General features: G+C 51.0%; 1 protein-coding gene across 2 annotated transcripts in view; it reads left to right on the top strand.

Annotated features, from left to right (window-relative positions):
- SLC25A22 (solute carrier family 25 member 22) overlaps positions 1–26,108 on the top strand; it is a 54,524-nt gene that overhangs the window by 5,804 nt on the left and 22,612 nt on the right. The window contains exons 1-3 of one of the 2 annotated variants that reach the window (XM_086749815.1): positions 3,658–3,673; positions 17,306–17,421; positions 21,564–21,689. In XM_086749815.1, coding sequence (XP_086605941.1) covers positions 17,402–17,421; positions 21,564–21,689 — 146 coding nt within the window. In that variant the 5' untranslated portion in view covers positions 3,658–3,673; positions 17,306–17,401. Of the gene's footprint in view, positions 1–3,657; positions 3,674–17,305; positions 17,422–21,563; positions 21,690–26,108 lie in introns of those variants that run through there. The other variant, XM_086749814.1, reaches the window with a different exon arrangement.

A 26,108-nucleotide genomic window follows, 5' to 3' on the forward strand; every position in this document is an offset into this window, starting at 1 on the left:
GTCTGTGACAGCTAGGGATTTATAAAAAAGAAGAAAGAAGGAAGCATGTTTTAGGGACAGAGTATGTCAGGGGCTAACTGTCAGTTTGGGTACTACTTTCTCCTTTGCCACAGATTCAGAGCACGACCTTAGATAAGCAGTAAAATGTCTGTCTCTGACCCTGTCCCCTACAATCAAATAGGAACAGCAGCACTTCCAGGGTTTTACCACTTGTATACAATAGCAATGGCAGCTGCTGCAGAAGGTACCATCTAATGTAGTAAATGGTCTCTCTTTCTAGGTGTTTCGTTTTCCTTTTTCATTTTCTGTTGGCTTTCTCAAGGATGGAGTCGCTTCCTTTTCCATGCCCTGGGTAAACTGAGCTCTTCTCTGTAAGGCAGCCAGAAGCACTTGTTGGTTCATCTCATCCCTTGGGAGCAGCTGCTGGTTTTTTTGGGGTTTGTTTTGGTTTTTTTTTTTCTTTTAAGAAACTTATGGTGAAGGTTTATTGGTGCCCCACTCTGGTTCTTCAAAGCTAATGGAGACCTTGAAGGAAATAGCTTGGATACTGAAGCGACAAGTGCTACAGAAATGCCAGACGCTGTATAAACAACTAAACTCAGCCCTCGGCCCTTCCTGAAGGAAGGATGATTTGCAGAAATACTTCAACAGATGGTCTGAGTTTGGCTTTGGAAAGAGGGGAAGAAATGCCAGGCTGCTGCTGAGCCGTGTGTGGGCGCGTGCCCCTGTGCGCTGTGCCATGTGCCACCTGCCAGCACGCTCCCGGGGAGGCTGAGCGAGCGGCTCCCGCAGCCTCTACGTGCTCAGGAGGCATCTGCGCGCTGCTGACTCAGCCCCTGTGGCTCTGCCAGGTCGCTGGTGCGGAGCAAGCTCCCGTTTTCCCTGCGGTGAGGTTCGGCTGTGCCCGCTGGCTGGGCTGTTCTGGTGGAGGTGAGCTGTGGCCAGTTTGCAGAGGCACAAGGTCAGCTCGTGGGAGAGAGGGCGTGGAGGTGCCGTGTTAGGAAATCACGTTCTCCTTCTCCTGCAAGAGCAGTAACCTCATCAGGGGAGAGGTGAGGCTGTCCACAGCAGCCAGCTCTAGCATAGTTCATCAGGGTCCCCAACCGTGACATGTAAACCCTCTCCCATCCCATGTCCTGCCAGGCTACCAGCAAGTTTGTCATCTCATGTGATCTTGTGTGGGCTCTGCCACAGGGCAGGTGGGTTCCCCCATCAGTAGCCACAGCCGGCTCCAATGGGGATTGGGAGTTGGAGCCCAGAAGTCCTTGTCAGAGGACCTCTGGAGCAGAGCAGTGCATCTGGTTCCCGTGCTGCCAAACCGTTGTTAAGTCTCCCAACGCAACGCTCGCTGGCGTGACAATGCTATTTGCTGTTCCTGCCACGCACTCTTTGGCAAGACAGTATTGGTTGGTAGAACAGGGCTGTGAGGTGTGTTTCAGAGGTGACTTTTTTTTGGGGGGGGGGGAACTTTCTGAAAACAAGTCTAATTCTTAGGCAATGCAAGATGAATTGCTTTAGTGGGGATGCTTAATGTGCTGGGTAAATTCCTGTGGATACATCTGGCAGGTAGCAGCATTGCATTGTGCATGCGTGGCAGCCAGGTAAGACATTTAATGTCCAGAGAATGCCTTTCCAAGTTCAACTTATTTCACTTTTTTCCCCTCACTCTTTCCTTTCTTGTGTTCATCTCCTTCTGCTCTGTTCAAGTGAGCAGGACTGCATGTGCTTTCATTTGCCTGTAGCCTCCTAAATCTATTATCTTCCTGTTGGGAATGCCTTGCCTGCCTTGCAGCCTGCTGATTCACAGCACGCTGGGTGAGCAGGGAGCTGGGGGATGGATCATGCCGCAGACTCCCGAGCCGTCAGGCGGTGGTTGCACTCCTGTTGACAATTCCTCTGCTTGTCACGGAGCACGTATGAGTTTCCCTGGAGGAGCTGCTAACCTCCTCAGGAGCAACATGACCCGTGTGGGGCCACTGATGCACGTTTAGCAAGGAACCATTTTGCTCTGATCTGAACAACTTTGGTGTAAGCGAACAGCTGAAGTGGGAGGAGAGAAACTCTGGTGCAGAAGCAGAGCAGGTACGTTCATGTGTCCCCACAAAGGGACTGGCAGCAGCAGTGTCCTGTATCACCGTTCCTGTGGCTGAGAGGCAGGGAATATTGATTAACATGACATTTAACTGGCTTTTCTTCTAGTATACTGGGAGCATTAGACAAAATCTGCCTTCAGCGATGGGTAAGCTCCCTTCCTCGGAAAGATCTCTACATGCTGTTGCAAAGTATTTTGGGAGGCTGGGAGACATCCTTTTGTTATCCTGTCAGCTCTCTGTGTCTGGTCTCTTCTACAAGAGGCTTCTGAAATAGTCTTGGCTCTAGTGAGGGGCTGAGCTTGCAGCCTGTACGCAGATGTTTGCTTGCTTACGTGGTGACTCATGCTCCATGCTTTTCTGTCACCTTGCCTTAGGTGGAGCCCAGCTCCTAATTCCAGAGAATGCCAAAGTAGGGTTCTTTCAGACCCTGGGATCCTGTTTTTAGTGTTGACGCCCACGTTAGCAGCTAGCTCTCTCGAAGCACTGTGGCTTTGCTATGGGGGCAGGGTGTAGGGTTTGCTGGATGTGTTGCTGCTCCAGCCTGGCTCGTGCAGTCCCTCTTCAGGACTCCAAGTAACAGCTATCAGTTGGTGTATAGCCCCACAGGGCTGTGGGGTTCTAGGTCTTTTAAATCATTTTGTTCAGGGCCCAGAAGCCCTTATCTCCCAGGCTTTGCTGGAGGGATTTTTGTTCTACTTTATTCTTCAGGGCTTTTTTTGTTTTGGTTTGGTTTTTTTGTTGTTTTGTTTTGTTTACCCCAGTCCCCCAACAGTCAGGCTGCTTCTCACTCCTGCTTCTCTCTTTTTGTGCCAGCACAAGTGTTTGTGTGTTCACAGGTACACATTGGCTTGGGAATAGGCCTGGTCTGAAATGAGTTCCTCTAGTTGCTGGGGGAAGGAAGAGCTCCTTCCTTTTTGGCAGTAGCCTGAAGTTAGGCTGATTTACTGGTTGAGTAGCCACAGCCTCTGCTGGGAAAGGGAATCACGTGGCTTAAGAGAGATGCACTTTGCAGGGGCTAAAAATCCCTAGTATGGTTTCCTTTGTGAAAATATTTGTATCTTCTCTGACAACTTGCTGTCAAGACCGTACCAAGCCTCTACCAGTGCCTCTCTGTGCAGGACAAACAGTGTTGTGATACCATTCTGCAGCCCTGGGTCTCGCCTGGTGCCTGACTGTAGATTCCCTCTTTGAGGGGAAGAGTCAGCATCACATCTTTAAAACGCCCTGCAGTTCGCTTGGCACAGTTCTTGCAGCCGGAGGAGGGCTGTTGCTTTTCAGGCCTCCTGGGGCCAGATGTACAGAATATAGAAAGAAGTGGGAACAGAGGAGGAAAAAAAAAATCTCTGCGCCTTTGCTGTGCTCTGGCACAGTCCCCTAGTGTTCACAGGAACCAGCGCTGCTGCAGAAAGCCCTCGCTGAGCACGTGTCCTTGGAGATGCAAAGAAATGCGACCGACTTCCTCTCCTCTTCCTCTTCCTCTCCCTCGCTTGCATGCCAGGAGGTGGTGGCAGCGCCTGGCAGACACCCTGAGTGTGAGCACAGCTGATGCTGAAGAAGGCTCCTTGACCGGGGTGGCAGAGGTGGGGGATCTGGTTACCCTTGGGCTGGACAGACCGGAGGCTCCTCTCTGAGCCTGTCTGAACCTTGCTGGGATTGTGCATCTCTTTCCTGCTGTCCTTTTGCTTCTCCCTGCTGCAGTCTGTGCCTTCCCTTTCCTGTTTCTGAGGGGTCTGTTCCTATTTTGATATGGGAGGTGCACGCAGTCCTGCCTGCCTGCCCCTGTTGCCAGATAGATTTAGGCAGCTGGTCAGGATTTGCCTAACTTGGTTGAGCTCACGCTGCAGCCTCCGTCCAGCTGAGCCATCCTTGGTTGACTTCAGGAACTGTGGAGGAGACAGGTCCACGCTCTTCGGGAACCATGGAGGTGACAGGTCCACATGACGAGTGGCACGTGGCAGGATGCTGGGTGACTTGCAGCCTCCCGGTGCTGCTCCGTGGCTGGAGGCTATCGGTGCAACGTGGTCCCTGCAGGAAGGGGGCTGCCTGCAGGGTGCCAGGCTCAGGATCCCAAAGCAGCAGGATGTCATTCCAAGGCTTGCGATGTGCTCAGGGCCACAGAGGTAGGAAGGGACAAGCTGGCTGGCCCTTTGGAGAGGGGATCCTGTGTCTATGGTTGCACCAAGGGCTGGGTGAACAAGCAAGGTTTGTGGCACGTGAACCAGCCAGCCGGGCTGAGCGAGCTGTAGGGTGCAAGCCGCAGCGCTCCTGTGCTTCTCCTCCGAAAGCCGTGTCAAGGCAAGTACTTTCTGCTCTTGCACAGCTATTATGAAAGAGCCTGGGTTTGCTGCGCCCTTCTCTCCCTTTGCCCTCAGGGCACGCTGGGCTTGTTTGAATTAATGTAATTAGCACATGCCTTATTAGCTCACTAAGGCACAAAGAACTCATGTATATTTGTAGCCAGGTTAAGCAGCCTCTATTAATTTAATAACCGTGTCCTCCTCAGTGCACAGCAACAGTTAATCGCTGGTGGTGACTCAGTATCAGCCAGTACGGAGGGAATTTGGGCAAGGTGCATATGTGTGCGGTTCTCTTTTATTGTCTTGTATTTTTATTCATGAGCAGAGCTGTGAAGGGAATTAGCAGCAGGCGCAGTAGATGGAAGAAAGCTTTCAGTGCAGGTTTGCTAAGCAGCCAGCCCTGGCTATTTCCTATGCTCTATGCTGTCTGTAGAAAAGAATCTGTAGAATGAATCAGCGTGATATGACACAGACTGGGGGGCGGAAATACGCAGAAATAAACTTTAGCAACCCGTGCTTGAACTCTGCTCAGGTTATGAACTAGGTACTGATAGTAATTTTGCTTCGTTGCCTACCCTGTTTCCCCTTGGTGAATCCCGGGGCAGAGAACATGGCTAGTGTATTCCGGTGCTGCTCGTAACTGAGACTGTGAAAGGGCAAGGTTCTTGTGAAAGGATAAAAAATAGTTGCAAGCAATTTCATTCTCTGCAGTGCTATGGTCCTCGGTCCCTTTTGCTGATCTGGGTCTTGCCATGCACAGAGCTTAGCTAGGTCCCGTGGGATGCTGTCAGGATGCTTGCCACCAGGTTTGTGGTTGTTTTTGTTTGGTTTGATTTTTTTCAGAAGATGCAGGTTATGGGGGTGAATGCCAGTTTGTGCTTTACTACCCTGGAATGATGCAGCCTGCGAGTCCAGGATGGTGGCATGTGTCTCTGTTCCTGTAGTCCTGCACATGGGATAGTAAGGCCCTGCACCGCTTCTAAAACTAGCGAGTTAAGCATTTTTGGTGCTCTTTTCAGCCAAGATCACTACATGTTCAAAAGAGACTTCCTGCATTTCTTCTGTTCTTCCCCTTCCTGCAATAATCACAGGTCATGCTCTTTGCAGTGAGCATGAGCTGGAAGGAGGATCAGGAAGAGTGGTGCTGGAAAGCAGCTGATGTGCTTGCACAGTTTTGGTGAAGTTTCCTGCAAGTAGCTGTTGGAGTGAGATGCAGGTATCCTGCCTGTGCCCCCTCCCTCTTTTCACTTTTCTCATTTGCTGTTTCTCCTCCTTGCCAAGTAAGCTTGGGCTGTCAAGGCCTGAACTGTTCCCAATCATCATGAGCTTGTGCAGGAGCATCATTGAGAAGATGAGGCTGTTACAGGCAGACGGGCAAGGAAACCCCATGAAATTGGACAGAAGTGTGTATGTGTTTGTAATAATGTGCCCTCTCATTGCAGCTGGCGGGGGACCAAGTCCCCAGGCTCCAGCAGAGATGATGAGTTCTTCTGGCTTGCGTCTCCTGTGAACCTGCCTCTCCTGGGAGGCATGGTAGGAAAATAAAAGTCTCTGTGAGATCTCCGTGGAGTAACAGGGGATGCACACAAGTCTATCTGCAGCAGGTTGGAGCAGATTAATTTGTTTCTCCTTCCTTAGAGCTTGTTCCTGGGGTGGCCCAATGCTTAGATACAGGTACTGCAAGTGGTTAGTGGGATGAGGAGCTGCGATGGTATATGTTGGACTGGTGGTACGGAGGTACCCATATGCAGCTCCTAATGGGTGCATATGGTTGCTGGAGTACCTCAGATGCGGGCCAGAAGTGATGGTTTGGTTTTTTTATATATATATTTTTTTTTGTTTTCTCTGTTTCAGAGGCAGGAAGGGACACTGCTTGGCTTGGTGGGTAGGAGGCTTTCTGTGCAGGATCAGAGCAGCCTGCTGGCTCAGAGCTGTGGGCTGCTTGGCACACACTGAGACAGTGGGTGTTTTCCAGGACAGCTCTTTTAGCCAGTAAGGATTCCACGCCCCCCTATTCTCTCTGTCTTTTCACTGGCTTGGATGAGTTTGGAGAAGGAAGGAGCAGCCTCAACATGGTGGAGTTTGACCCAGCGGCTTAGCTGGTCTTCCCTCACGCTGCACTGTAGGAGCAGCCGTGTGTCAGAGCAGGCTCAGGAGGCCCCTTGCTGGCTGCTGGGCTGGAAGGGATGGAGCTTATTTTATAGCCCTGGAGTAGCTGAAGTTGAGGCTATTTCTGGCATGGATCTTACTGAACATCTGCCTGAAGGAACACAGTGTAGGGGAAACAAATCTGGATTTGTGGATTGTTTTTCTTTCTTCTCAAGAGAAGAAGAGTTTGTATTTTCTCCCCCTCTCAAGGATAAAAAAGCCTCTTCTAGGGCTGCATGCAGTGTCCTGAGAAAAACCATCTTGTAACATGGCGGTTGGTCCTTGACACAGCTGCTGCCAAGCAGTCCGACTCCTGGGCCATCATCAGGGTCCTGGAGGCCTTGAATTGCATCACGTCCACTCTGCGTGCCCCATTCTGGCCCCAAGGTAGGACCGCCATCTCTCAGCAGAGGGTCCGCAGCCAGCACGGCGCTGACCTGCACTGTCAGTCCTTCCCTTCTACAACCTCGGGTTTAGCTGCAGCAAGCCGGCACTGTCCCAGGAGTTCACACTTCAAGGCTTCTAACAGGAACAGCTCTGCGGGTGTTCTGGTGTTGCTCTGATGAGGTACTGCCACAGTTTGGCCCCGAAATATGCTTATTCCTCCCAGCAGGACTACTGACACCCCTTTCTTTCAGAGGAAATCAGTCTGCTGAGAGCCAGGAGCCCTGATTTTGTTGCTGGTGGGCACTGAATGGTCCCTTTCATTCCCCAGGACCTCAGCTCAGTGCTCTGCTTCATTCCTACTAAGTGAGCTAGATCCAACTTTCGCTTTCCCTTGGGCTTCTTGGTTGGTTGTTTTTAATTACTGCTTTGTACTTGGTGATTATTTTAAATTGGGAGAGGGAACCTTTTTTCTACTCTGCTGGTCTCTTGGCAGAGCACCCGAGTGAGGGATTTGCACCATTTACTTTCTCAGTGGTAAGTCCTTCCAGATCAAAGGATTGGTCTGTCTGTCACCGACAGTTGTCTCTGCCTTTTCTTGACCACCACAGACCATTGAAGAGGAAATGCTGTGTATAAGTTCTTGTTTGTTTTCCCAGATCTGTCTCCCATCTGCCAGACTCTTAACTTCTCAGCAAATCTGTCCTCTTTCTCCAGCTAATGCTGCATGTCTCTGAAGCTGTAATTTCCTAAAAACTGGTATGGAAAACTGATCCAGAGGAAGGAGGCTTTAAAAATAGTTAGAATCACACCAGTTCAATGTGTGACTACATGATTTCTCAAGTGATGCTTGGAAAGGGGCATCACTGGCAATGAGCACCCACTTCTTATGTCATCCAAAGATGTCCAAGCTGCAAACTTGCTTGTACACCAGTGTGATCATGTACAAGCAATTTTACTATCTGTCGGTTAGCTTGGGCTTCCACTGTTGACTCTTCAGCTGTGAAGTAGTGTAGGCCGTTATAAACTTAATTTAAATAATCATTTTCTCTAGAAGTTGCCATGTATATTGTTCATTTGTGTTTGCATGTGGATTAGTTGTCCTGTAGCTGCTTTTTACAGGTCACTTTTAATTGGTGCAGGGACTTGCAGGTCTCAACAGACCAAAGGCTGGAGCCTACCACTATTTTCAAGCAAAATGCTGGGCATTAATTTCTGCTGTGGCAGTGCTCTGACCTTGTATCACCACATCACTCAATGTTTTATGATGAGAGATGCACGGAAAGGATTTTTGGCCCTCTTGCTCCTGTGCCTCCTGGTCCATGTTTCTGTAGCCATGGAGAGCCAAGACTGAGTTTATCTTTGAGCATAAGTAGTTGTCCATAATTTAGAGGCTTGTTACTTCTGTTTTAAGTGCTTAGAGGAATGAAAGGGGAGCAGGGCTGCAGCATGCTTGGTGTGGCATTTCTGTGGAGCAGAGGAGCCAGGTCCCTTGAGACTCCACCACTAGACTCAGTTGCCATTTTGAGAACTTGGAGAGGAGGCAGATTGAGATGGGAAGAGCGCCAAGAGTTCCCATGGGTTTCCTTTACTCCCCTCAGTCTTGGCAGGGGTGCTGTGAGCACCTTTAATCCTGCTGTCTCCCTCTCCTGTGAGGGAAGGCACTGGAGTTATTGGCTTATGAGAGTGTTTTAGCATGTTGCCCTCCTAGGGAGCAGGACTCTGCTACGTGTTCGCAGTGACACGACTGCATGCTCGTTTGTCCTGCGGAAACCTTCCCTCCGGTTCCTTCAGCTTGGCAGCCCTGATGTCTTGGACAGCAAGACTTGCCATGTGAGTCCTGAGTGAGTCACTTCTAACGGCTGTCCTCACTCATCCTGTCAGCTGCAAAAGCTGCTCTTGCTGTGCTGCAGTGCTGATACCCAAGCCCAACTTGAAGAGGAGTGTCAACTTTCCAGCTCTTGATCCAGAGCAGTTTCCCAAGACATGTGTTGTAGTTCAGCCCCGATCGGGACCAGACTACGCAGTCTCTCTCTCACTCCCCCCACCTTCTGAGAGAACAGGGAGAGAAAATATAAGGAAAAACGCCTCGAGGTTTGAGATAAGGACAGGGAGAAATCCTTAAAGTTACCGTCACGGGTAAAACAGACTCGACTTGGGGAAAACTATTCATTTATTACTACAAACAACAGGATAATGAGACAGAGAACAAGATAACCTCCCTCCACCCCTCCCTCTTCCCAAGCTTAACATTATCTCTACTACCTTCCCCCCCTGCCCCGAATGGCACAGGGGGGAAGAAGGAATGGGGGTTGCAGTCAGTTCATCATACGTTGTTTTACGCCGCTGCTTCATGGTTGGGGGAAAAACTCCTCACATTCCTCCCCTGCTCTGTTGTGGGGTCCCACCCATACGCCACAGTCCTTCGTGGAACTGCTCTGGCGTGGGTCATCTCTTCCACGGAGTTCAGTCCCTCCAGAACAGCTGTCCCAGCGGGCCCTCCACGAGCTACAGCCGCCTTCAGGCATCCACCTCCCCCGGTGTGGGGTCCTTCACGGGCTCCAAGTGGATCTCTGCTCCTCCGTGGACCTCCGTGGGCTGCAGGGGGACAACCTGCTCCACCATGGTCATAACCACAGGCTGCAGGGGAATCTTGGCCAGGAGCCGCATTACTCCTCCCCCTCCTTCTGAACTGACCTTGGCGTCTGCAGCCGTTCCTCACAACAGGCTGGTAGGTGTCTCTCAGGATCTTTTTTACATCTTATTCACTTCTCATCTCCTCTCCACTTCTTACAGCCGGGCTGGACCAAGTCGGGCCCAGTCGGCTGCCCGGTGGGAGGCCAAAGGGTGAGGCCTGCAAGGCCCATGAGGCCTGCGCCTCCCCCTCTGCGCCTCTGCCCCCGCTCAGCTTCTTCACATCTTCTCTCCTCTCTTTTTTTTTTCCTGTTTTCCCCTTCTTGAATACATTATCGCAGAGGCGTTATCACGGGACGTTCTGCTACGAATCGGCTCGGCCTTGGCCAGCAGCGGGTCTGCCCTAGGCCCGGCTGAGTCCACTGAACAAAGGGGAGCGACTTCTAGCAGTTTCCTACAGAAGCTACCACCTTAGGCCCCCCTTCACTAGCAAAACCACGACAACATGCAAGTCAAAAGGTGTATTTAGCGTTTGTTCCAGATTGGCACGTGCCTGCTCCAAGTCTTTCTGTCTGACTTGAATGCCAATGCCTTGGCATTGAGCAGTTGCCCTTTGCAAACCTTTCTGCCTGGCTGAAGTGGGATGTGCTCTCAACTGGAGTGTGATCTGGTGTGAGTACCTATGAACTGAACTTCATTTCCTGAGCTGTCATGGAGTAGAGCTGAGGGATAGGAGACTCGTCTGGGAGAGAGATCATGTTGTTGCAAGGAGAGCACTCCATGGGACTCCCCCCTGTTAAGCAATAGAGGAAACAGCTTCTGCGCTAATCTAAGCAAGTTGCTGGTTATTTGGCCTGGAGAAACTCTCTAGGTTGGGAAGGCACTTTTCTTGCTGCTCACAGTGCCTTTTGGAGGCCTTTCTCCAAGTCTTAGCTCTCACAGAGGTAACAGAAGATGCTTGTTGTCTTGACTTATTGCTTAAGGTTTCTCAGCAAAGCAGGCAAAGTTGTATGACTCTCTACTGGGAGTAGGGGGCCAGCATGTCACTTCCAGCAGGATGGAGAGCCCACGAGAGAGGTGAGCGTGGGAAAACTGGGTGTGTTCCTCCTGTTCCTTCTGCCTGGAGGCGAGAGGATTCCCACCTCCTTCCCTGCTCTTTTATCCCCTTCTTTTCCAGTAATACTTGCTGCTTTGCTCACACTGATCCTTGCTTTGCAGTCAGTGGTTAGGTTGGCTTTTCCCAGTGTGGCCAAGGCCAAGCAGACAGAGGGACTGTTGCTAGGTGCAGTAAAGTGTCTGATGTTTTTGGTAACTCTTTTGCTTTGCATTGAGGTGGCCTCCGTGACTGAGGCCAGCAGGCAAATATCAGGGGGGAGAGAGAGAGAGAGAGTATTCTGCAATATCAGACATACAGGACATTGCTGTAGTCCCAGGGACTTGCAGAATTGTCCCCTGTGACACCACCACCATGCCCTTGTTTTGGCTCCTCTCCTGTCACAACGTTACAGGTAACTACACTGGTCTGGATGGGTTAAGGATGTGGTGGGGAAATGCCTCTGCTAAGGTGTGGACTATTTTTGTTCATGGCTCATTTTTTCCTAAGCTGGAATGTTGTCATGGGAGCAGGGTGTTCCTCAGACAGCTAGTTGTGTTTGGAAATCCTGTCTGAAGGTAAAGAGCAAGTTGGTGATGGAGTTGGAATGAGAGCTCAGGAGCCTTGCTGCTATTCAGGAGTTTTGGTCCTCTTTTTCGCCTCTGTGGACATCCAGGTAAATCTATACTGCCACCACCTGTGCTGGCAAAGTTGAAGACCTCTATAGCATGCCCTCAGTCTGGGGACTGTCCTGCACCACCGCAGAAATTGCCTATTTCTTTGTGGCATGAAGGAGATGTTTTGAGGTGTTCTTCTATCATCACAAGGTCTCATAGCATGGAGAAGTTCTGGCTTCCCAGACTGAGCCCAGTTTGCAAGGAGTGTGGAGGCCAGATGTGGGGGCAAAGCTTGCCTGCTGTTTTGCAAGGGTGCCAGTGTGACTGTTCTCACTGGGAATGTGCTCTGGCATTTTTGGCATTTCGGTGCTGGGAGACACCCATCCCAAGCAGCCACTGGGAGGGAAGCAGCAGAAGGCAGAGGTATGTTGTGGAGGACAGAAGGGGCTGCAGGATCTGAGGGCTCTTGCGAGGGGCTGTTGGGGAGGAGGAACGAGCGCCCTGTGTGCTGGGGCTCAGCATCCCCGCCATCTTGCAAGCTGAGTGGGCACTGTGCCACTGAGCCTGTCCCCTCAGAGGTATGAGCAGCCAATGGTGCAGGCAAGTGGCCTGGCACCTCCCCGCTGGGACTTTGGCCCTTTTTCACCTGAGGCAAGGGAGGGACCTGCCCTGGGCTTGGTGCTTTTGAAGCCCAGTGTTGTATGGGGACAGTTGGCCACTGACTGTGAGGCAGGTGAGTTTGCGTCTGCAGCCCTGGGGCTTCTGTTCGGTGGCAGAATGGTACGAAGGGGCTGTGCTGTCCCCCGGTGCAGCTGGAGGGGTGACAGTCTGTGACAGCAGGGGAGCATTCACCAGCATGTTTGAGAGCTGCTTTGTTTTATTGAGGAGTAATGCCCTGCCTGGCTCTGTGAGGAAATTCATGGTAGTCCCTGCTTTTGACAGCCGAAGCGCAAATGAGCAGTAGAGGTGAAACTGCCACTGGTTCCTTCCATGCTCTCTATCCCAAAATGTCCTGAGCAGGTGAGAGCCAAGTTGACAGTTTCTTCCCAGGTGAGATTTCCTGGTGCCAGCTCCCTTATGCGCTTTATGCCCGGCACCCATCTAGAAAGCCGCTTCTCTCAGGAAATATTTGCAGTTCAGTTTGTTGTGATGGCCACTTTGCTTCAGTCGTTAGCAAAACTTGTCGGAGTGTCCTGTACCTTCAAATGCATTTGTGCTGTGCAGGAAGGTGGTGTGCTGATCCCAGAGGGCTTCTCCTCTCCCAGCAGGTGCCAGTTGCTGACTGCTTCCCCCGCACTTCTCTAACTGTGAGCAGTCGCGTGGCTGGGTCCTCTCGATACAGTGGATGCTGGCATGGCTTTCCTTCCTCCTCTCACTCTCTTAATGTTGGCTTCTCTGGCTGGGGCACTGACTTTGTCTGCTCTCAAGACAAATGGAAATACGTGGAAGAGAGTCCTGTGTTGCCCTTCTGCTGTTTATTTGCAAGTCAAGGTTGTAGTTTGAATGTTTGCTTTCAGTGACAGCTCCAGCATGTGCTGGCCTCCAGTTCTGTCTCATCCCTGCCTGACCGCTCTGCACAAATGTTTGTGCTGGCACGAAAGCGGGGATGGGAACGCATGTTTGGGTGTAGGGAGAGGGCAGGATCGCTTCCTTCAGCCACAGCGCCAGCTGACGTTGGCCGAAGGTCTTGTGTCAAAACGGCAGCCTGCGTGTGCTGGGATAAATCGGCATGTCTGACAGTCTGCACCTGAGAGGCTGCACTCAGCTGCAGAGTGGGGCTGCTGGGTAGGGGAGAGCCTGGAAGTGGGAGGGCTGGTGGAGGGCAGAAGTGAAGAGACAGCCTCTGTGGGTGGGCTGCTGGCAGGACTGGGGTAGCTGGTGGACTGGGAGCCCATGGCTAGCGTGGAGGATGCCGAGGAGAACAGGACAAGGAGGGTTCTCAGGTACGGGGGCTCACAGCCTGGCAGAGGGAGAGCAGGACAAGAGGGAGGGTTCTGCATTGTGGGGACCTCCAGGGTCAAACTGTGGGCAGAGCAGTGACATCTGGGGGTAGAAGTGGTAGCCCACAGCTATAGGGCAGTGTGGTGGCAATAAATGCAACGAGCGTGGTCGAAGAGGTGTGGGTAAGCTTAACCTGTTCTTTCTCCCACAATGTCTCGGCTTGTGGAGATGTTGGATGCCTGTATCTCCGTCCAGGCTTGCTGGCGGCACACTTGGCATGTGATGAGACACTGTGTTCGCTTCCATGACCAAGACTGGGCTGTGATTCTCTGGTAAGCACTTTTCCTTCAGATGATGAGGCAAGAACTGAAGGTTAAGAGTCCAGCCCTGTGCCCCAGGCTGATCGGCAGTGCGGCAGGTCTGCAGTACGCAAAGGGTGACTATCCTGGAGAAAACCTTATTGTCTGGGTAGCGTAGGTGGATGAGTGTGTGTGGTGTGTGGCAAGATAGGGGAGCAAAACAGCACCATTTTGCCAGTGGCTGAGGCTGTAAGGACCAGATACATCCAAAACTGCGTAGGTTTGCATTGTGATATCACCAATCTGGCTGCTCTGTTGCTCTCTGGAGCTGGATTTTGGGAGCTGGGAAAAGGGAGAGGCTGGATTGAGGAGGCTCCTGGGCTATCTATGCATGGCAGCTTGAGCTTCAGGCCGTTTGCACCGCTTCTCCACCTAGCATGGAGGTGATTCCCTGTGCTGCAGTGTGTGCATCACTCTGAAACTAATTTGCTTGATCATTTTAATAAATGTAGAAGGGATGTCCTGGTGTGCGAGTAATGGGGCATTAATCCATGCCTAGCTGTGTTAACAGCACTCTAGGAAGGAATTAACGCCATGTAATTCATCACCCGTGCAGCTCTCACTCTCTTAATTATGGGATGTTTGGTTTAGGACCCCCCTTCCGTGAGGCTGCTCAGCCTCTTCGGCTTTGAGGTGGCTCTTGTTTCCCCTACCCACCCTCCACCAGTTTCCTCCCAGCTCCTCTGCTCCTTATGCCATGCAGATTCCCAGTTCCAGCAGCACCATTGTCTGCCTGGCCATGAAGTTTAACCGTACAAAGACTTTCTGAGGCATCAGCACCTTTTTGGTGCTGCTGGTTTGTCTGTTGCCCTGGTGCAGGTGCTGATGGGAGGTTTCCAGGAAACATGCAAGCCCTGCTCCCTGACCCTGCTCCCATAGGATGCCCTGAAACTATACCTCTGTTTGGCTGCAGAAGCTTTGCTTACCTGCTTTTGTTTGCATTTTTTGGCTCCTTGGAAGGTATACTTAGGTCTTTATTTAATCTCTTTCCGTTCCAGGTTAAATGTATAATGTTGTTCTGGATTTGTTTTTTGAATATCCTATAAAATCACTGGCATTATCTTCTCAGCCTGTGTTTATCCTCCTCACAGACTGCAGGACTGCCGCAGCTATCTTCCTGCCCTGCTGGGGCTGGGGTCTGGCTCTCCCCAGGAACTCCCTGGCCAGGATGCTGGAGACTCCATCATTCACCATCTCTTAAGGGACTCGGGGAGTTCTGTAGATTACAGCAAAGTGCTCCGATAGTTTGCAGTGACTTTGGGTTTGTTTTGTGAATGGTCATTTGCTGGAGCTCTTTTTAAACAAACAGAGCTCAAATAAGCTTTCCACTTCAGTGCATTAAAATCCCTTAATGCATTAAAATCCCCTGGCCACGGACATTCAGGCCTCTGCTGTGCCAGGTGCTGTATAAACAGTTATCAAGTGCTGGTGTCTGCTGTAAAATGATCACATCATTCACTTTCCCTCGCTCGTCCGCGAGTTTAGTAGCTTTTGTTAGGGGAGATGATACTGGTCGTGGCGTTTGCTAGCCATGCAGCCAGCACCAATGAAACCTGTAACTTTGCCTGCTTTTAAACCCAGGAAGATTATTTTTACCCCTTCCTGCTGTGCAGCCGCAGCAGGAGCATCGATTGCCTGGTGGGAAGCAGCAGCAGTTTTCCAGCTGGGTCAGACATCTGGAGAGCTGAAGCCAAAAATCAGGATTAAAAAAAGGAGGAGAGAGCTAAACACAGCTCTCCCAAGTCCCTCTCAGTGCGGTAGTGTCTTCTCCCACCCCCATCACCCTACTTGTGTCAGCAGGTGAGAAGCAGCCCTGTCTACATTTGTGTGTCCTTCTCGGTCTCTCACTCTTTCCGGCTACCTGTCAGTTGTCAGTATTAGCAGCCTCGCTGTCGTCTCTTGCATTGCCCATCATGATGGGTGCCTGGCCTCCTGCATGTCCCTCCACAGGGAAGGGTGCACCAGAGGCAACAAGGGGGGAGTGTGCTGGAGCTTGGAGCGGGGTGTCAGGACCACTCGGTCCATGTATTTTGTCAGAGCTGCTCCCTCAATAAACACAAATACCCTATTGAGGGTATAGAGGTTATCAAGTGAGTTTTCATGGTTCAGGGGTTGTTTACGCCAGGGTTACAGACTTTCAGCAACTAGTCTTGCTATATTTTTACATTTTGGTCTTATTGTAGTTGATAGAAATTGATAGAAAATCAGATTAACCTGAAACAAATGACTCCTGTCGACGTGCATATGAAAGCCTACGCAGCAAAAGGTATAAGCGGTTCTTCATTCGGAAAGTGCAGAGGTTTGTAAGGTCTGTTTCCATGGATTAGCTGAGACTAGGTAAACCCTCTGAAGAGGGGTCACAGAAGGGATGGAAGGTGTAATGGAGTGTGGTGGGTGGGGTTTGTGTGCAGTGTTTTGGAGAGGGGACCCTTTCCTTAGCGGGCTCCATGTGCTGGTCTCTCATGGCTTTGGCTGAATGTGGGACTCCAGAAAAGGCAGTTTTAATCTTGTGTCACCCAAGTGTGGGACTGTGCAAATGCTTTCTTGCTGCTCTGTCCTTGGCGCTTGATATAACAGGGAGGGGAGCGGGTCAGTGCTCAGCTCTGTGTAACCTCACCTCTTCTTCCTGTACCTGGTTGCACCATCACCAGCTGTTCACACTTTCAGGGACCTTTTGTTCTCAGGAACACCTCTGGCCCTTCAGGCTGTATCTCCAGAGCAGAAGTGTCAGCCTGAAAGCCACCTTGTTGGATGTGAGATTCTGTGTGGCTTAGGAAATCTGCAATTAAGGGGCAAATTTCATTCCAGAGGCAAAGGGCAAAGATGCCTCCTCTGTTTCTGGCTTGCCATCCAGATGGCTGCTGGAAGGGGAGAGAGAGGAGAATGGCTGGGTGCTGCTGAGATGCCTGATGAGAGCATGGGGCACCTGATTCCTAGGTTGGAGGTGAGGGGGAGACAAAGACACCTCCAGAAAGCTGAAGGTTGTGGCCACTTCTGAAATTTTCTCCTGTGTCCAGATTTCTTTGTGTGGCAATTTTTGCCAGCTCTCGTTAAGCAGTAGCAATTAGGAGTCTTAGAGAGAACCGTTTCCTGCAGACTTGGAGCTTCAGTGCTGTGCTGGTAGGCACTGAGCTGAAAGGAGTGGTCCAAAGGGCAAAGTCCCATCAAGACTTGGGGAGGGAGAGGCACTGCTTAGAAGAGAATATTGGCACAAGACTGAGCATGCTGTCTGGGCTGGGAACTAGAGGAAGGATTGTAACTACTGCAGGAGCAGGTTTTTGAAGACTGTCCTTTAGAAACTGCATGTATGTGTTGGAGGGAAGTGCTGAACAGGTCGTGCGATGGGACGTGATTGTCTTGGGGTGGCTGGGTGGACCTGCAGAGAGATGCAGGTGCACGTGGTGCAGTGTGAAATGCAGTACCCAGTGATGGGTACTGCTGTCCTGGACGCTGGGCAGAGCGTACGCGCTGCCTGGCTGCTGCCCTTCCTCACGTGTTGCCAGAGCCTGATGACTCTGGCAGCTCTTCCCTCTGTATGTGCTTGTGTATTTATACACACACGCACATTTGTAAGGCTCTCTCTGGAGCTCAGTCTCCTCTCTGAGGAGACCAGGTGCTCTCTTAAGTCACTTGTTCCCCAGCTGGCCTCACCGTGCAGCCTGCCCAGTAGGATGTGAGCTTCAGGAAGAGTGTAAGTGTCTCAACTTTGTCTCTTTGGTGTCTTGCTCTCCTTTCCCAGGAAGAAACTGAAGTGAAAAAGAAGTGACTGGAAGAGAAATAAAGGAACGATTTGAAGGAACAGATTCATTTCTTAACAAGATCAAGTTTGAATTAAATGGCTGATAAACAGATCAGGTAACCTTTAAAAAAAGTCTGAGTTGTTGACTGTGCTTTAGAATTTTCTTTTAAAAGTCTGTCAAACTTATTCCCTTTTGCAATGCTGGAGTTTGGAGGAAATCACCTAGTCATCTCTTCTGGCCTTAAGCAGTTCTGATTCCTCCTCTGCTCCTTTCTTACCTGCTTTTTTCAACCATCCCTTATTTTCTGTCTTTGCCATGTCGTCACATCTCTGCTTTTTTCAGTTCTTTTTTCTCACTGCCTTTTTCTTTCCACCCTCTGCTTTTTACCCTGCACGTCTGTTCCTTTTTGCTTCCTCTTTCAAAGGTCAGCTTGACCTGCTGATTTCAGCTTGCTGACATCAAGGAAGCAAAGCCAGCTCCTTGACCAGCTGAAGATGCAATGCTTGTAATTACGAAGTCCATGTAGATGCAGCCTTATGGCCACCTTCTAAAGCCAGACAATGCTTGAGTGATTGCAGGAATGTGAAGTACCAACAATAATTAGTGACACTTAAGTGCACAGCAGGAACTTAGGAGCATTTGTCCTGGCATATGCAAATACTGGATTTGAGTCCTCCCTGGAAATGAATTGGGATGTGTTTTCTGGAAAGATATAGTTGTACCCATAGCTTTGTAAGAGCTGTGTCAGATGGATCTGCACAGTCCTACACGTGGAGATGCCCCAGATAAATGACTCCTATGTGCTGTGGGATTCCTGTAGTTTTTTTGTGGTCCTTTTCTAATACCTACTTTTCCAGTTTACCAGCTCAGGACAGGAGGGGTCAGTGGGTGAATGAAACCTGGTTGGTGACAGAGGGCCAGGACTTGTCAATGCCTGAATGCTATAGGCAAGAGGGCTGCCCCTTCTTAGCGTTTGCTGTGTCTGGGATATCTTCCTGCATGCCTGCCTTCTGGTAATGAAAACAGTTCTGAGCTACACTGATAACAAGGCAGCATTGTAGAGTGTTTATGTGCCTAGATTTGCCCATCATCAATTACCCAATTTGGAGAGCACTTGGCACCCTGCTCTTATGCCCGTGAAGGGCATGCTGAGATTCACCTCCATGGAGCCTGACAGCTGTATGTCCCTGATAGCCTCAGCGGAGTAAAAGGACCAGATATCCGTGGCCATTTGAAGCTTGGTATTTTGAAGGAAGGGGAAACGTGTCCTCCAAGATCTCCCCCAGCGCCTCTGATGTGCTTGTGGCAGTGTGAACAGGAGTTACTGGCTACAAGGACTAGCTAAAAGGGCTGAAGAGGACCACTAGGAGAACTGGGATGCCTTTCTATCCCTTCTCATGTTAAACTGAGAAAATGGCTTTATTTTTATGCTAGCTTGTGTTGTTCCCATTTCACTAAGCCCTGCACACCTAGGTAGTGAGAGGCAGAAGCTAAATAGGATGGAGAGACCACGCACAGTGGATTCTTATCCCATGAGAGTACAGAGAGCACTGAGGTGAAAAGTGGGATGATGTAGTCACAAGGCAAAAAGCTTTTGATTCAGGTGCAGTGCGCTCTGTCTCAAGTTCTTCTCTGTGCCCCAAATCCCTCACCTCTCCTGCTTAAGTCATCTCTGCCATCTATGTAACCGCAAGTCTGCAGCAGTCACAGGCAGGCAAGCCAAGGAGATCTGTTTAAGCTTGGAGGAGCTACTGAACTCCTCTTCCCTTGCAGCGTGCATCGGTCATACCTTAGCAAAATGAGAGTGATACCAAAAGACTAAAATCCAGGGCAGTAGTTTTCTGCAAAGTGAGATCAAGGGCATTGCATTTCTGCAGCAGTGCACGTGGAACTTGATCTCAGCATCTCACCAGATACTGCCTTGTAGTTGATCTGTACTGGCCTCCTTCTGCAGTGCGCATGAGGGAACCTGGATGGTTGGATTCAAGTGTGGTGGGGGTGTTGAGCAAGGGTTTCTCACCCACAAACAGAGTGAGAAGCTCTCTGCAGCCCACATTACCCAAATTTTTGGCTTGACCAGGCACATCAGGCTATTCCCTTTTATTGCTGGGGTCTGTGCTGAAATTGGGGAATCTTTTACGCTTACGGTGCCAGCAGGCAAGATGTTTGCCACATGTCTGTGTCTCACTCCCACCTGATATAAACCCTGTGATGATTTCAGTGTTGGAACAGGTTGAGAGAGGCAAGTGTTTGCCTGTCCTGGGCATTTCAGGGACAGCTAGAGAAATGATGACAGTGCTGAGGCTGGAAAGGGGCACTGGTTGTGCCTTGCAGTCTGTGACCTGCTGGCAGTGACTTTGGAGCTGAATTTGGGGAGGCTGATGTGATCCTGTCTTGAAATATCCTCCTTCCCAGTGGTGCCTCCATCTTGACACACTTTTATCTGGCCTCTAACCTCCTCTTTCACTGTGACTATGTGTTAAATAAGGAGAGAGCCATGATGTGAAGCTTACTGTTTGAAATTTTCCCATGTCCTGAGAACAAGTTGAGCATAGGACTTTGCAGGCAAATCTATTCCCTTCTCAGACTGTGATGCAAAGACCCCTGAGGCAACAGTCTCAAGCTGGTGAGATCTTGCAGTCTGGCCCTGTGCTCAGCTCATGCACTCATTTCGGCCTGCCTTCCTAATGTGCTGTGCTTGATTTAATCTCAGTCAGTGCAATCTTGTTTGGGGATGCGGGCAGAGCTCAAGTCTGTCTGCCTTGGTTCTTGGCACCTCTTCTTCCAGTTGTGCCAGCCCTGGGGCTTCATGTGTGTGTTGTATTGGTGCAAGTGTTTCAGCAGAGGCTGAAAGGAGTTTCCTAAAGTGTCAAGGTCATGCTTAGCACTTGTGGGCAAAGACCTTTTTTTTTCTTTTTTTCTTTTTCCCCCCGACTCCTCTTTTGTCTGCTTGACCCAAGGAGACCTCAAGTTGAAACCCTGAGTCTCCATATCCTGCCTTTCCCTCAAGCCAGGAGCTGAGAGGCAGCTCTTTTAGCATGGCCAATTATTGATCTATTCTGCAGTTGCCCCTCGACGCAGGGCGCTCTGCAGTGCCACTGAGAGGGAACGTGTTTGCAGAGCTTCGCCCCGCCATGCCATGGCCAGCCTCGCCGCTGCTGCTCCCAGTGGTAATGCAGTCTGTGCCCCGATCCAGAGCATCACCTCACCGCCGTGAAAGGCAGTGTGCCCGTTCCTCCTGTGGGAGAACTCAGCCTCTCCGACTCACTGAGTTGCAATCTAGGACTGCTGTCAGCCGTCAGTTTAATATCCAACACATCCTGTGTTCAGGGAGCCATATCCTGTACTTTATTGGAGGGAGCTGACTCAAACAGCCTTCCTTTTGTCTCTGTGTGTAGTGTTTTATCGAGCATATAAGTGTTGGACATTTTTTGTAATTGAATTCGCTGGGAACCCATGTTTAGCTGATCTGGCTTGCACTCAGCGCCACTTGCAAGAATCTCCTGTAGGAACACAAAGGCAAGCAGAAAAAGCCCCATGTTTTGGAAGCGCATGCAGGCCAGCCAGGTTTTCATTTCCCCAAGAGGTATGAGCTCATGTCTCTGCATCTGCGGCTGTGCAGGCTGTCATTCCGGTGGTTTCGCCAGGCTATTGGTTTGTGTGTATTCCCCTTGCCCTGGGGATGTGGGTCTGGAAACAGTTTCCTGGAGCTGCAGCCGTCTGCTCCTCGGCTGCCAGCTGGGCGCTTCTGCTGGGCTCGTTCCCGCATGGTAGTAGCAGCTGACGTGTCACGAACCTCTCGTTAGATGGCTATCTGATTGCGGTGCTGAAAAACATTTGCTAGTAAACCTGCTGGCCTGGATGCCGTCAGGCCCTAACTGAGGTCTGTCCACATAGGAGATGGTCCAGCACTCTGTCTTTTCTCCTCCAGGGACAACAGAAACCCATGGGTCCTGAGGAACAGTGTTTTTCTTTGCTCTTAGTGATGTGTGGCTTAGCTGTTTGTCTCCACTTCACTCATCAGTGCTTTGGTGTGATGCTGTGTGCTGCTTTCCCCTCCTCCCCTGTATGTACAGCAAGGGCCAAGCTTTGTCTTGAGGCAGAGCTCCCTTCGTGCTGGGGCAGGGGACAGCCTTGTCACACAGCTATGTGTTAACTCTGGTCAGGCAAAGAGCTTCATTTTTTTTTCCTCTTTCCCTCCCGTGACGTTATCCCAGTGCTAAAACATCTGTTTCTCTGCATGTCATCCCCTTACAGTTTACCTGCCAAACTGATCAATGGAGGGATAGCTGGGCTGATCGGGGTCACCTGTGTATTTCCCATTGACCTGGCAAAAACTCGCCTGCAGAACCAGCAGAATGGCCAGCGGATGTACACCAGCATGTGAGTACCGCCTGTGCAGGCAGCATCCCCCGGGGCTTCAGGACGGGAGTCCTTCTACTTTCATGTGAGTTCAGTATTTCTAGGAACTGGGCTGTCCCCACAAAAGCCAGGGGACAATCTTGAAGCAAGCTGTGCTAGAACAGATAAAGCAAATACAGCAGCTGTTCAGGCTGCTGAGCCCAGCAGGCGAGATCTCTGCAGAGGACACATCTGTTTGCATCCCTTGCTTGGGAGCAGTGTGTTCGCTGCTGTTGGGGCTCAGGACCAAAACACAAGGAGCCCATTTGGTTCTCTGCTGGGCTACAATCAGGTGCATGAGGAAATTTCTGCCTTTCTTCTGTTTTTGTGACTCTCATGTTGGAGGTTACTATCCCTTCCTTCGCTGTGTCAGTTTTAAAAAGAGGAAGCAGTCACCCATTCCCAGTGTAGAGCAGCGCATGCAGATCTTTTGAAGGATCACAGGCTGACACATGCTGTAAGTTACCCCAGCAGCCCTGTGTCCAAAAAAATCAAATGCTGCAGGCTGTAGGAAAAGAAGGTATTAATATATCCAGCCTACCAAATTCACCTGGGATTTGTGTGAGATGCTTAGGGCTGTGTATCCGCTGTGGGAATGCGCACCACACTCGGCACAAGATGCTTTCTCCTATGACCCAGAGTCAGGCCTTAGTTTCCCAAAAGTATTGGTGTCATTGAGGAGGGAGAAGGGACTGGGACTAATGATGTATGTCCTGCCACTTTGTTCAGAAGTAGTGTTACCTGCTCCCTGCTCCTCCATGCCAGTATTTTCCTCTTCCCTGCCCAAGGGAATTTGAGGCAGAATGGGAATAGGAAGGAAATGCTCTGTATGTTGACGGTTTTAGTCTCTGGGCCTCCTTGCTCTAGCTGACAACATATAACTATGCATGAGCTCTGGTGTGCCACAGCAGACTGGTGCTTCCCTTGACAGTTACAGCACTCTCTGCTCCCTGCATTGTTTGTGTGCCCAGGCGTGCTGGCAGGACACGGCCTCCTGTCTTGCCTCACCTCTCCTTTCTGTTGTATCCTGCCGCTGCTGCAGATTGCTTCTACTCCCTGAGGATTGCTTCTCCCCCCGACCTGATAGGCAACAGCAACGGGAGTTTGAGCAGGATGGGAGGATGTGTAAGCTCCCCTTGGGAGTGCCTGCCAGGATGCTTCATCTCTGGAGGGGGGCTCAGTAGAAGAGAGGCTTTTTACCTCCAGCAGTTGAGTGCAGATCTGCTCTGTAGCCAGGGGTTGTTGTGGGGTGAGGTGCCTGTCGTAGTTAGCCCTGATGAGGACCAGACTACGCAGTCTCTCTCTCACTCCCCCCGCCTTCCGAGAGAACAGGGAGAGAAAATATAAGGAAAAACGGCTCGAGGTTTGAGATAAGGACAGGGAGATATCCTTAAAGTTACCGTCACGGGCAAAACAGACTCGACTTGGGGAAAACTATTCATTTATTACTACAAACAGCAGGATAATGAGACAGAGAACAAGATAACCTCCCCCCACCCCTCCCTCTTCCCGGGCTTAACATTATCTCTACTACCTTCCCCTCCCGAGCGGCACAGGGGGGAAGAGGGAATGGGGGTTGCGGTCAGTTCATCACATGTTGTTTCACGCCGCTGCTTCATGGTTGGGGGAAGAACTCCTCACATTCCTCCCCTGCTCCGTTGTGGGGTCCCACCCTTACGCCGCAGTCCTTTGTGGAACTGCTCCGGCGTGGGTCATCTCTTCCACGGAGTTCAGTCCGTTCAGAACAACTGTCCCAGCGGGCCCTCCACTGGCCACAGCCGCCTTCAGGCATCCATCTCCCCCGGTGTGGGGTCCTTCACGGGCTCCAAGTGGATCTCTACTCCTCCGTGGACCTCCATGGGCTGCAGGGGGACAACCCGCTCCACCATGGTCGTCACCACAGGCTGCAGGGGAATCTTGGCCAGGAGCTGCATTACTCCTCCCCCTCCTTCTGAACTGACCTTGGCGTCTGCAGCCGTTCCTCTCACAAGAAAAGTTCTTCACAACAGGCTGGCAGACACCTCTCAGAATCTCTTCACATCATCCATCTCATCTCCTCTCCACTTCTTGCAGCCGGGCTGGACCGAGTCGGGCCCAGTTGACTGCCTGGCGAGAGGCCTGAGGGTGAGGCCTGCAAGGCCCATGAGGCCCAAGGCCCCTCTGCGCCTCTGCCCCTGCTCAGCTTCTTCACATCTTCTCTTCTCTCTCTTTTATTCTGTTTTCCCCTTCTTAAATACGTTATCGCAGAGGCGTTATCACGGAACATTCTGCTACAAATCGGCTCGGCCTTGGCCAGCAGCGGGTCCGCCCTAGGCCCGGCTGAGTCCACTGAACAAAGGGGAGCGACTTCTAGCAGTTTCCTACAGAAGCTGCCACCTTAGGCCCCCCCTCACTAACAAAACCACGACAGTGCCGTTAAGGAATACACAGGATATACCCTGTATATTTGAGCTGGCTCCTAAGAGTCTGCAACAAAGCCGGAGTGTGAATGAGTAATGCTGAAGGTGTTCCTCTGGCATTGGCAGAAGCTGTAGGGGAAGTGAGCTTGGGCTGGTGGAGAAAGGGTCTTTTTGGGGGCCAAGAGGCCAGCAGGGACAAGGAAGTAACGGGGATAACACGTCCTCTGGATAACGTCAGGCTATCCTGTGTCCTACCGAAGCAAGCAAAGGAAAGGCACTAAGAGGATACTGTTACCAAGCATGGAGCAGGTCTTCAGAGACACCCTTATGTTAGCTGGGGATTTGAGAAGGCTTGTCTGAGCTCCCCAGTAACAAGGGCTTAGTTTCTGGGAAATACCGTATGCTCATCAACATCAGTTTTCAAAGGTGTCTGCTGAACACCCAGGAAAGCGGCAAGTTCATTTAAAACTTTGACTATCTTGCTTTAAGATGGCATGCCTTACTTCTGCTCAGCTCAAGAGACCTTTGGCATCAGGGAAGCCTTTCCCGTGAAAGAGACAAAGACACTTTGCAGCAGCACTGAGGGCTGGAGAGAGCTGGGCTTCTGGGCTGCTCTGTCCTGGGTGTGTTATGTATAATTTTTAGCTGGCTGTTGGCTCCCTTTTCCAGGGAGAGAAAGGAGCTGAGCATGGCCTTGGCTCCATCTTGCTCTGCTGCAGCTCGAGGGGCTGGAAGTGGCGTGCAAGCCTTACGGTGAAGCAGCAGGGCTGTGTGAGCGCGGTGGGGAGCAGCTCTTCCCACTCCTCCCCTCTTTGCCATGGCATGTTCAAAGCAGCGCTGCTGGCTGGCTCAGGGAAAAAGCCTTGCCTCCAGCATTGTGGTGGAAGAGTTTGGGGGGTAGGAGAAAGGTGCCCTGAGATTTCTGGGGCTTGCAAATGTGTTGGGGGGGTGCTGCTTCCAAGAACGATATGTGCGTGTGCAAGCTGCAGGAGCTGGGGTGAGGTGTGTGAAAGACGGAGTCCGAAAGGATATGGGGAGTCGCAGCAGAGAGGGGAAACACATTGTCACAACTGGCAGCAATGCAGGATGGGCTCTTCACAAATAACAAGGGGTACCCTAGAACAGTCGGACCCAAGCAGGGCTATGAAGCCCTCAAGGGAACTCTGTATTTCCTTCTCTCCCATCTCAGCACTACAGCAGAGTGGAGATGAAGTTTACTCGTGTTGCCAAATCTCTTAGAAATGTATTCTTGTCTTCATCAGCTATACTTCCCATATTACTACTTAGAAGAGCCTTTTGTTCCTTCATTATGTACGCATGCATGCATGTGCACCTCTCCCTTCCCCTGTGGCCACAGCAAGTACCTGTCCCTTCCCAAAGACCCCAGGGCTTTGTGCCACCATGGTCCAGAGACGAGAAACTCTGCCAGGGGATCTGCGCTGCCTTCCGGAACTGCACCCCTGGATTTGTTAGATGTCTCTGTGCCTTCAAAAGGCTTTGAGCCGTTCCGGCACTCTGCACAGCTTTCCCATTTGCAGTAAATGTAGTTGAAACAAAGAAGGTGACAGTTTTTTTTCCCCTTGGAGTGGATCTCTGCAGCACCCTGCCACACTCTCCCCAAAGTGAGAGCCTGAGTGCACGCTGCCTGCTCTGAGACCCGATGTGTTAAGAGAAAGTGCTTTAATCTGTGTTGGAGGTCACAGATGACTGAGCGTTCAGATCATCTAGTGTTTGTGTGCCTTGTGTGGAATTTCACAGAGTAAGTTGAGCAAGTCAGCGCTGGGGGTTTTGCCCCCCCTTCTTTCACTTACAGAGCTGGATTTAAAAACCTGTGTACGGGGATCTGCTTGTTAGAGCATCTCATGTGCGTTTGTCACAGGCGACCCTGGATAAACAGCCCTTGCAGTGACACTTTTTCCTTTTGTGTGGGGTGAAAGAAAGCAGACAGCGCGTGCGGGCTGAGCCGGGGCTTTCAAAGCCCCTGTGAATTAAGGGCTGAAAT

Source organism: Chlamydotis macqueenii, chromosome 5 (genome assembly GCF_036417535.1).
Source record: "Chlamydotis macqueenii isolate bChlMac1 chromosome 5, bChlMac1.mat, whole genome shotgun sequence".
Taxonomy (NCBI): domain Eukaryota; kingdom Metazoa; phylum Chordata; class Aves; order Otidiformes; family Otididae; genus Chlamydotis; species Chlamydotis macqueenii.